General features: G+C 40.9%; 1 protein-coding gene across 1 annotated transcript in view; it reads left to right on the top strand.

Moving 5' to 3' along the window:
- Positions 1 to 12,518, top strand: part of GCLC (glutamate-cysteine ligase catalytic subunit) — a gene marked incomplete in the record, with an annotated part of 285,087 nt that overhangs the window by 57,928 nt on the left and 214,641 nt on the right. Inside the window, 1 exon segment of the mRNA XM_053710384.1 lies at positions 1,159 to 1,341. Coding sequence (XP_053566359.1) covers positions 1,159 to 1,341 — 183 coding nt within the window.

The raw sequence follows: 12,518 nt of genomic DNA, 5'->3' as shown, positions 1-12,518 counted from the left end.
ACTAATGGTTTCTAACTGAACACATGGGTGAGCCAATCACAATATATATATATATATAGCAATATATATATATAAGCAAAGTAAATAATAGAAGTAAATTGGAAAGTTGTTACAAAATTGTATTCCCTATCTGAATCATGAAATACATTTTTTGGGTTTCATGCCCCTTTAACAAACTTCAAAAGATACAGAATGCTGTGATCTTTCAGAGGGAAAATTTTATGTTTTGTCTGAATCATGAAAGAAAAATTTGGGGTTTCAGGTCCCTTTTTTAAGAATCTCAACTCTAAAAATTAATCAAATCGCCCTCAATAATAAATCCTCTAGGTTTTCTGGTTTTAAGCACAAAAATCCAAAAGATGTCAGTCTCCTCTGAGGAGTTTTTACCCATTTAATCAATTGCCACCTAAAGCAAGTAGTAAGTTTACTGTGCACATGGATGAAATGCCTCGAATATCAGAGCACAGTATATCATTCTCAGTATTGTTAAGGTGTTCCCTAATCCTATATTGAACTTCTCTAGTATTTTGCGTGCATTCAATGAAGTACACAACGTAACTTGATCTACATTTGGTTCAGGCATCAATTTTGAAAATGCTCTGCGTAATATGATTGAAAATGAGTTCCAGTCTTAGCATGTTTACAGACTATACATTTCTGATGGCTATATTTGTAATGTTTTTTGCAAGTGAGCCAATTACTGGGAGTTATATGCTGCCTCAAGGCACCGGGAGCCTTGAGGCAGTCACAATCCTGTTTCAAAATCCCTCATGCTACCTTCTGCTGTCGAACTAGGTAGATATTTTTTAATAATATGACATACTTGATGAAATTGGCTACTATATTTTATATTTATAACCGTAATAATACGATTTTGATTACTGTACCATCTTTCTGATGGTACTATGCATACAAAAGTATTAAAGTATATAAAACTACCTTAAATTGCATGTATAAGGTGTACTATGATGCCTAAATTACATAAAATATTGTTGTTTACACTTGATCTCGTCACCTCCCCAAGCTGTCCCATTTTACAGATACGAATCCAAACCATTACTGGTTTTAGCAATTTGGATAAAGGGTTTTCTACCTGTGTATATATCACTTGATGTATTTCTTTTTTCTTTTTTTGTTGTCTCCTTCCACCAAATAAAGCCACCCAACACTTTGGAGACCAGAGTATGGCAGTTACATGATTGAGGGAACACCAGGGCAACCTTATGGTGGAACGATGTCTGAGTTCAATACTGTTGAAGATAATATGAAAAAAAGGCGGCAGGAAGCCTCCTCATTGCTTCCACAGGACACTTTTATATGCACGATTACCTCATTTCCTAGGTAAGCAGTGGATACCTCCATAAGATCTTAAACTTTATGTGGAAAAATGTGTATGTATGTGTGTATATATGTGTGTGTGTGTATATGCATGTATATGCAGTCCCAAAGAATCTCACGCTTAGCCACTGTGTATGGAGAAACTTAAAACAGGCACAGCAGACAGGGATACATTTTCAAAATAGCTGTTTAATAACAAACAAGACAAAAGCCTTATCCAAATGTTTCGGCTCCTCCTGGAGCCTTTCTCAATGGAGGCCTTGCAGACACAAAATCACAATATACATACCCAACTTATTTACCCTAACTAATGAGCCTTAATGAGCACATTACATCGTTGCTCATGATCACACTCCAAGCCTCCGCTCCCCACGTTGCCTATTATCAAAGATGGCGTTGATGTCTGCGTATGACGTCATCCAGATTAGACTCTGTCTGGGATCAGAGACAACCCATTGTCAAGGCAACGGTAAACAACTTGTAAATTAGTGCAACGGGAGGATCAGATGCACGGAAGAAACCGAGAGCACACAATAAGTGTTCAAAAACACCCTGTGGATTAAAACTAAATATATATATATGTATACAAAAACTAACCAAATCCTGATCACACAATCTATACCCAAGGTATCGGGGTGTGCGCATAATTTAGTAGTTGTCACATATAGCCCAAGAGCATTAAGCTAACCAGATTACTGTTCAGTATGTTTAATCAAACGTTAAATCCAACTTTTGAAATATCTTACATCACTGGATGACCCATTTTAAATGTAATGCCACTGAAGCACCATCTATAACATTAGCCTAAGATCTGATGTGCTTCTTGTCTCCAGGACAAGGTAGAAACAACATGGCAACACACCATCAAAAGTTATCACTGTCGATAACATGCAAAATCTATATTCGCATTTAAGCCTTTAGGATATACTGTGTTGAGGGTAAAAATCCATCTTGACTTGCGTCGTAATAGAGCCACTCCTCTGTCACCACCTCTCTTAGGGCGTGGGACAGGTTGATGATGTATATCACAAATTTGGATGTGCAGGATAACCTGTGTTTAATGGTATATCTCTTGTTCGTATGAGGATGATTAAATGTGCTGCCTGTCAATAAGTTGTTGCAGGTAACACAGCTCCCACAGCGAAAGCAGCCCAGTTTCCCCTTAGGTAACCATGTTTGTTTCTCATAACAGTGAGTAGGATCATTAATCACTAAAAGATCCTGTAGGTTACTGGCTCGCTTGTAGACTAGCCTCGGCGGGGGAGACTGAAAAAATGGTTGACTATTATCCTCAGAGAGCACCCTCCAATTCTGTTTGATTGTGGAGGCTAATACCTGTGTACCAGGCGTAAAAGTAATGATGAAATTCAATCTTTCTTCATCTGTCTTCGTGCAATAAGATCATCCTGTTTCCTTTCCTGTGCTGTTAGGCTTTGTTGCTTGATCAATTCCCACGGATATTCCTTCTGTAGAAATCGTGATGACATTTCTGACAGTTTCAACTTATGATGGTTGTCCGTGTTGTTGCGCACAACCCGCAGGAGCTGCGAAGAACTGACCCATCACGTTGAAATTTAGCTATTGTAGTGTAAAATCGAGTTTTTGTTTGTACTCTTCTGAAATAACATAGTATGCAACTCATAGTTATCTCCTACTTTAGTTTTGTAAATCTCCAAATCTAGAAAATTGTATAGTTTGTGTATCACATTCCATCTTAAACTTGGTGGTGGAGGCTAAAGAGTTCAGATCACTGACCCACTTATGGAGACTGTCACTGGTGTCGTGCCAAATGAAAAAAACATTGTCAATGTATCAACGATATAACTTGATGGGGTTCTGCCTGGAGAAGATATGACTCATCTCATACATAGCCATGTAGATGTTGGCATAAGACAGAGCCATATTCGACCCCATAGCAGTGCCCATTGTTTGTAAATAATAGTCATTCTCAAATCGGAAAAAAATCTTTTCTAGGCAGAACCCCACCAAGTGCAGCAAGAATTCAATAGGAGGTCCTGTGTAATGCTCATTATTGGTAAGCAGTAGCTTCAACACGTCCATCCCATGTGAATGAGGGATGACAGTGTATAAGCTTACAACATCCATGGTTACCAAAATGTCATTTCTCCAACATAGGTGTGTCCGGTCCACGGCGTCATCCTTACTTGTGGGATATTCTCTTCCCCAACAGGAAATGGCAAAGAGCCCAGCAAAGCTGGTCACATGATCCCTCCTAGGCTCCGCCTACCCCAGTCATTCTCTTTGCCGTTGTACAGGCAACATCTCCACGGAGATGGCTTAGAGTTTTTTAGTGTTTAACTGTAGTTTTCTATTATTCAATCAAGAGTTTGTTATTTTGAAATAGTGCTGGTATGTACTATTTACTCAGAAACAGAAAAGAGATGAAGATTTCTGTTTGTATGAGGAAAATGATTTTAGCAACCGTAACTAAAATCCATGGCTGTTCCACACAGGACTGTTGAGAGCAATTAACTTCAGTTGGGGGAACAGTGTGCAGTCTCTTGCTGCTTGAGGTATGACACATTCTAACAAGACGATGTAATGCTGGAAGCTGTCATTTTCCCTATGGGATCCGGTAAGCCATGTTTATTACGATCGTAAATAAGGGCTTCACAAGGGCTTATTTAGACTGTAGACTTTTCTGGGCTAAATCGATTCATTATTAACACATATTTAGCCTTGAGGAATCATTTTATCTGGGTATTTTGATATAATAATATCGGCAGGCACTGTATTAGACACCTTATTTCTTAGGGGCTTTCCCAAAGCATAAGCAGAGTCTCATTTTCGCACCGGTGTGGCGCACTTGTTTTTGAGAGGCATGGCATGCAGTCGCATGTGAGAGGAGCTCTGATACTTTGAAAAGACTTTCTGAAGGCGTCATTGGTATCGTATTCCCCTTTGGGTTTGGTTGGGTCTCAGCAAAGCAGATACCAGGGACTGTAAAGGGGTTAAAGCTTAAAACGGCTCCGGTTCCGTTATTTTAAGGGTTAAAGCTTCCAAATTTGGTGTGCAATATTTTTAAGGCTTTAAGACACTGTGGTGAAAATTTGGTGAATTTTGAACAATTCCTTCATGTTTTTTCGCAATTGCAGTAATAAAGTGTGTTCAGTTTAAAATTTAAAGTGACAGTAACGGTTTTATTTTAAAACGTTTTTTGTACTTTTTTATCAAGTTTATGCCTGTTTAACATGTCTGAACCACCAGATAGACTGTGTTCTGAATGTGGGGAAGCCAGAATTCCTATTCATTTAAATAAATGTGATTTATGTGATAATGACAATGATGCCCAAGATGATTCCTCAAGTGAGGGGAGTAAGCATGGTACTGCATCATTCCCTCCTTCGTCTACACGAGTCTTGCCCACTCAGGAGGCCCCTAGTACATCTAGCGCGCCAATACTCCTTACTATGCAACAATTAACGGCTGTAATGGATAATTCTGTCAAAAACATTTTAGCCAAAATGAACCCTTGTCAGCGTAAGCGTGGCTGCTCTGTTTTAGTTACTGAAGAGCATGACGACGCTGATATTAATATCTCTGAAGGGCCCCTAACCCAATCTGAGGGGGCCAGGGAGGTTTTGTCTGAGGGAGAAATTACTGATTCAGGGAACATTTCTCAGCAGGCTGAATCTGATGTGATTACATTTAAATTTAAGTTGGAACATCTCCGCATTTTGCTTAAGGAGGTATTATCCACTCTGGATGATTGTGAAAAGTTGGTCATCCCAGAGAAACTATGTAAAATGGACAAGTTCCTAGAGGTGCCGGGGCTCCCAGAAGCGTTTCCTATACCCAAGCGGGTGGCGGACATTGTTAATAAAGAATGGGAAAGGCCCGGTATTCCTTTCGTCCCTCCCCCCATATTTAAAAAATTGTTTCCTATGGTCGACCCCAGAAAGGACTTATGGCAGTCAGTCCCCAAGGTCGAGGGAGCGGTTTCTACTTTAAACAAACGCACCACTATACCCATAGAGGATAGTTGTGCTTTCAAAGATCCTATGGATAAAAAATTAGAAGGTTTGCTTAAAAAGATGTTTGTTCAGCAGGGTTACCTTCTACAACCCATTTCATGCATTGTCCCTGTCACTACAGCCGCATATTTCTGGTTTGATGAACTGATAAAGGTGCTCGATAGTGATTCTCCTCCTTATGAGGAGATTATGGACAGAATCAATGCTCTCAAATTGGCTAATTCTTTCACTCTAGACGCCACTTTGCAATTGGCTAGGTTAGCGGCTAAGAATTCTGGGTTTGCTATTGTGGCGCGCAGAGCGCTTTGGTTGAAATCTTGGTCGGCTGATGCGTCTTCCAAGAACAAGCTACTAAACATTCCTTTCAAGGGGAAAACGCTGTTTGGCCCTGACTTGAAAGAGATTATCTCTGATATCACTGGGGGTAAGGGCCACGCCCTTCCTCAGGATCGGCCTTTCAAGGCTAAAAATAGACCTAATTTTCGTCCCTTTCGTAAAAACGGACCAGCCCAAAGTGCTACGTCCTCTAAGCAAGAGGGTAATACTTCTCAAGCCAAGCCAGCTTGGAGACCAATGCAAGGCTGGAACAAGGGAAAGCAGGCCAAGAAACCTGCCACTGCTACCAAGACAGCATGAAATATTGGCCCCCGATCCGGGACCGGATCTGGTGGGGGGCAGACTCTCTCTCTTCGCTCAGGCTTGGGCAAGAGATGTTCTGGATCCTTGGGCGCTAGAAATAGTCTCCCAGGGTTATCTTCTGGAATTCAAGGGACTTCCCCCAAGGGGAAGGTTCCACAGGTCTCAGTTGTCTTCAGACCACATAAAAAGACAGGCGTTCTTACATTGTGTAGAAGACCTGTTAAAAATGGGAGTGATTCATCCTGTTCCATTAAGAGAACAAGGGATGGGGTTCTACTCCAATCTGTTCATAGTTCCCAAAAAAGAGGGAACGTTCAGACCAATCTTAGATCTCAAGATCTTAAACAAATTTCTCAAGGTCCCATCGTTCAAGATGGAAACCATTCGAACTATCCTTCCTTCCATCCAGGAAGGTCAATTCATGACCACGGTGGATTTAAAGGATGCGTATCTACATATTCCTATCCACAAGGAACATCATCGGTTCCTAAGGTTTGCATTCCTGGACAAACATTACCAGTTTGTGGCGCTTCCTTTCGGATTAGCCACTGCTCCAAGGATTTTCACAAAGGTACTAGGGTCCCTTCTAGCGGTGCTAAGACCAAGGGGCATTGCAGTAGTACCTTACCTGGACGACATTCTGATTCAAGCGTCGTCCCTCCCTCGAGCAAAGGCTCACACGGACATCGTCCTGGCCTTTCTCAGATCTCACGGCTGGAAAGTGAACGTGGAAAAGAGTTCACTATCCCCGTCAACAAGGGTTCCCTTCTTGGGAACAATTATAGACTCCTCAGAAATGAGGATTTTTCTAACAGAGGCCAGAAAAACAAAACTTCTGGACTCTTGTCGGATACTTCAAGAGTGGGTCATTGTCACGACCGACGCCAGTCTGATGGGCTGGGGCGCGGTCTGGGGATCCCTGAAAGCTCAGGGTCTTTGGTCTCGGGAAGAATCTCTTCTACCGATAAATATTCTGGAACTGAGAGCGATATTCAATGCTCTCAAGGCTTGGCCTCAGCTAGCGAGGACCAAGTTCATACGGTTTCAATCAGACAACATGACGACTGTTGCGTACATCAACCATCAGGGGGGAACAAGGAGTTCCCTAGCGATGGAAGAAGTGACCAAGATTATTCTATGGGCGGAGTCTCACTCCTGCCACCTGTCTGCTATCCACATCCCGGGAGTGGAAAATTGGGAAGCGGATTTTCTGAGTCGTCAGACATTGCATCCGGGGGAGTGGGAACTCCATCCGGAAATCTTTGCCCAAGTCACTCAGCTGTGGGGCATTCCAGACATGGATCTAATGGCCTCTCGTCAGAACTTCAAAGTTCCCTCCTACGGGTCCAGATCCAGGGATCCCAAGGCGGCTCTAGTGGATGCACTAGTAGCACCTTGGACCTTCAAACTAGCTTATGTGTTCCCGCCGTTTCCTCTCATCCCCAGGCTGGTAGCCAGGATCAATCAGGAGAGGGCGTCGGTGATCTTGATAGCTCCTGCGTGGCCACGCAGGACTTGGTATGCAGATCTGGTGAATATGTCATCGGCTCCACCTTGGAAGCTACCTTTGAGACGAGACCTTCTTGTTCAGGGTCCGTTCGAACATCCGAATCTGGTTTCACTCCAGCTGACTGCTTGGAGATTGAACGCTTGATTTTATCGAAGCGAGGTTTCTCAGATTCTGTTATCGATACTCTTGTTCAGGCCAGAAAGCCTGTAACTAGAAAGATTTACCACAAAATTTGGAAAAAATATATCTGTTGGTGTGAATCTAAAGGATTCCCTTGGGACAAGGTTAAGATTCCTAGGATTCTATCCTTCCTTCAAGAAGGATTGGAAAAAGGATTATCGGCAAGTTCCCTGAAAGGACAGATTTCTGCCTTGTCGGTGTTACTTCACAAAAAGCTGGCAGCTGTGCCAGATGTTCAAGCCTTTGTTCAGGCTCTGGTTAGAATCAAGCCTGTTTACAAACCTTTGACTCCTCCTTGGAGTCTCAATTTAGTTCTTTCAGTTCTTCAGGGGGTTCCGTTTGAACCCTTACATTCCGTTGATATTAAGTTATTATCTTGGAAAGTTTTGTTTTTAGTTGCAATTTCTTCTGCTAGAAGAGTTTCAGAATTATCTGCTCTGCAGTGTTCTCCTCCTTATCTGGTGTTCCATGCAGATAAGGTGGTTTTACGTACTAAACCTGGTTTTCTTCCAAAAGTTGTTTCTAACAAAAACATTAACCAGGAGATTATCGTACCTTCTCTGTGTCCGAAACCAGTTTCAAAGAAGGAACGTTTGTTGCACAATTTGGATGTTGTTCGCGCTCTAAAATTCTATTTAGATGCTACAAAGGATTTTAGACAAACATCTTCCTTGTTTGTTGTTTATTCAGGTAAAAGGAGAGGTCAAAAAGCAACTTCTACCTCTCTCTCTTTTTGGATTAAAAGCATCATCAGATTGGCTTACGAGACTGCCGGACGGCAGCCTCCCGAAAGAATCACAGCTCATTCCACTAGGGCTGTGGCTTCCACATGGGCCTTCAAGAACGAGGCTTCTGTTGATCAGATATGTAGGGCAGCGACTTGGTCTTCACTGCACACTTTTACCAAATTTTACAAGTTTGATACTTTTGCTTCTTCTGAGGCTATTTTTGGGAGAAAGGTTTTGCAAGCCGTGGTGCCTTCCATTTAGGTGACCTGATTTGCTCCCTCCCTTCATCCGTGTCCTAAAGCTTTGGTATTGGTTCCCACAAGTAAGGATGACGCCGTGGACCGGACACACCTATGTTGGAGAAAACAGAATTTATGTTTACCTGATAAATTTCTTTCTCCAACGGTGTGTCCGGTCCACGGCCCGCCCTGGTTTTTTTAATCAGGTCTGGTAATTTATTTTCTTTAACTACAGTCACCACGGTACCATATGGTTTCTCCTATGCAAATATTCCTCCTTAACGTCGGTCGAATGACTGGGGTAGGCGGAGCCTAGGAGGGATCATGTGACCAGCTTTGCTGGGCTCTTTGCCATTTCCTGTTGGGGAAGAGAATATCCCACAAGTAAGGATGACGCCGTGGACCGGACACACCGTTGGAGAAAGAAATTTATCAGGTAAACATAAATTCTGTTTTTCCTGTATATCACCCATGTTTTTAAGCAAACTAATATATACAGGAAAATTACATTTTGGTAACCATGCTATGGGGTCGAATATGGCCCCGTCTTATGCCAACATCTACATGGCTATGTATGAGATGAGTCATATCTTCTCCAGGCAGAACCCCATCAAGTTATATCGTCGATACATCAACAATGTTTTTTTGATTTGGCACGACTCCATAAGTGGGTCAGTGATCTGAACTCTTTATCCTCAACCATCAATTTTAAGATGGAATGTGATACACAAACTATACATTTTCTAGATTTGGAGATTTACAAAACTAAAGTAGGAGATAACTATGAGTTACATAGAAGAGTACAGACAAAAACTCAATTTTACACTATAATAGCTATCATGCCAAATTTCAACGTGATGGGGTCAGTTCTTCGCAGCTCCTGCGGGTTGTGCGCAACAACACGGACAACCATCATAAGTTGAAACAACTGTCAGAAATGTCATCACGATTTCTACAGAGGGGATATCTGTTGGAATTGATCAAGCAACAAAGCCTAACAGCACAGGAATGGACACAGGATGATCTTATTGCACGAAGACGGACTAAGAAAGATGATAAAAGATTGAATTTCATCACTACTTTTACGCCTGGTACACAGGTATTCGCCTCCACAATCAAACAGAATTGGAGGGTGCTCTCTGAGGATAATAGTCTGCCATTTTTTCAGTCTCCCCCGCCGAGGCAAGTCTACAAGCGAGCCAGTAACCTACGGGATCTTTTAGCGATTAATGATCCTACTCACTGTTATGAGAAACAAACCTGGTTACCTAAGGGGAAACTGGGCTGCTTTCGCTGTGGGAGCTGTTACTTGCAACAACTTGACAGGCAGCACATTTAATCATCCTCATACGAACAAGAGATATACCATTAAACACAGGTTATCCTGCACATCCGAATTTGTGATATACATCATCTGTCCGTGTTCTTTTTATTATGTGGGTAAAACAGTGACCTCATTTCGGGAAAGACTTGCCAATCACAAAACGGCAATACGACAGGCATTGGCAAAGGGCAAATCTGATCAACCTGTCGCAAGACATTTTGCACAAGCAGGTCACTCTATATCCACAATAAGAGCGATATTAATTGACCATATCCCACGCCCTAAGAGAGGTGGTGACAGAGGACTGGCTCTATTACGACGAGAGTCAAGATGGATTTTTACCCTCAACACAGTATATCTTAAAGACTTAAATGCGAATATAGATTTTGCATGTTGTTATCGACAGTGATGACTTTTGATGGTGTGTTGCCATGTTGTTTCTACCTTGTCCTGGAGACATGAAGCACATCCGATCTTGGGCTAATGTTATAGATAGTGCTTCAGTGGCATTACATTTAGAATGGGTCATCCAGTGATGTAAGATATTGCAAAAGTTGGATGTAACATTTGATTAAACATACTGAACAGTAATCTGGTTAGCTTAATGCTCTTGGGCTATATGTGACAACTACTAAATTATGCGCACACCCTGATACCTTGGGTATAGATTGTGTGATCAGGATTTGGTTAGTTTTTGTGTGTATGTATATGTGTATATGTATATATGTGTGTATGTATATGTGTATATATATATATATATATATATATATATATATATATATATATATATATATATATATATATATATATATATATATATATATATATATATATATATATAATTATTAATAATAATAATATTATTATTATATATATTTTTTTTTTTTAATCCACGGGGTGTTTTTGAACACTCATTGTGTGCTCTCGGTTTCTTCTGTGCATCTGATCCTCCCGTTGCACTAATTTACAATTATTTTACCGTTGCCTTGACAACAAGTTGTCTTTGATCCCAGACAGTCTCGTATCTGGATGACGTCATACGCAGACGTCGACGCCTTCTTTGATGACAGGCAACGTGGGGAGCGGAGGCTTGGAGTATGATCATGAGTAACGATGTAATGTGCTCATGAAGGTGATTAGTTAGGGTAAGTAATTTGGGTATGTATATTGTGATTTTATGTCTGTACGGCCTCCATTGAGAAAGGCTACAGGAGGAGCCGAAACATTTGGCTAAGGCTTTTGTCTTGTTTGTTATTAAACAGCTATTTTGAAAATGTATCCCTGTCTGCTGTGCCTGTTTTAAGTTTCTCCATACGCAGTGGCTAAGCGTGAGATTCTTTGGGACTGCATGTACATATTTTATAACAGCACCAGGGTTTGTACTTGCTAGAGTGTGCCACCTCCCATTTTTGAGTGTGAGTTGGGGATCCTACAAAGGCAGCTGTAATTCTGAAAAAATGAAGCGCTATATAAGGATCTAATCCCAGGTCCCGCTATCAGTTGGATGGTTTATATGTATGTATATAAATATTTCTCTCTATTAGTCCTTTAATAATGAACTGAGGATATGTTGTGATTAATAAATATCGCTGGTAATTGACTTGTGATTATAAATATCACTTGAAAATATAAGTAGTTATAGATGGTTATAAACAGTTGTAAATGTGTACTGTTAGTGAAAATCTTGTATATATATATATATATATATATATATATATATATATATATATATATATATATATATATATATATTTCTTCTGTTATGTGTGATCAGTCCACGGGTCATCATTACTTCTGGGATATTATCTGCTCCCCTACAGGAAGTGCAAGAGGATTCACCCAGCAGAGTTGCTATATAGCTCCTCCCCTCTACGTCACCCCCAGTCATTCTCTTGCACCCAAAGACTAGATAGGAGGTGTGAGAGGACTATGGTGATTATACTTAGTTTTTAGAACTTCAATCAAAAGTTTGTTATTTTACAATAGCACCGGAGCGTGTTATTACCTCTCTGGCAGAGTTTGAAGAAGAATCTACCAGAGATTTTTCTTATGATTTTAACCGGAGTAGTTAAGATCATATTGCTGTTTCTCGGCCATCTGAGGGAGGTAAAAGCTTCAGATCAGGGGACAGCGGGCAGTTGAATCTGCATTGAGGTATGTCGCAGTTGTTATTTTCTGAATGGAATTGATGAAAAAATCCTGCCATACCGTTATAATGAACATGTATGTATACTCTACACTTTAGTATTCTGGGGATGGTATTTCACCGGAATTACTCTGTAAAAGTACATTAAACCTTTTATTAGGTATTTTTCATGTTAAACGTTTTTGCTGGAATGTAGAATCGTTTGCATTAATGAGGTACTGAGTGAATAAGTATTTGGGCATTATTTTCCACTTGGCAGTTTGCTTGTGTTAATTATGACAGTTTCGTTTCTCTCTCACTGCTGTGTGTGAGAGGGAGGGGCCGTTTTTGGCGCTCTTTGCTACGCATCAAAAATTTCCAGTCAGTTTTTCTGCATGATCCGGTTCATCTCTAACAGAACTCAGGGGTCTTCAAACTTC

Source organism: Bombina bombina, chromosome 4, assembly GCF_027579735.1.
Source record: "Bombina bombina isolate aBomBom1 chromosome 4, aBomBom1.pri, whole genome shotgun sequence".
Classification (NCBI taxonomy): domain Eukaryota; kingdom Metazoa; phylum Chordata; class Amphibia; order Anura; family Bombinatoridae; genus Bombina; species Bombina bombina.
Note: the sequence above shows the minus strand (reverse complement) of the source record. Positions and strands in the feature narration are given on the sequence as shown.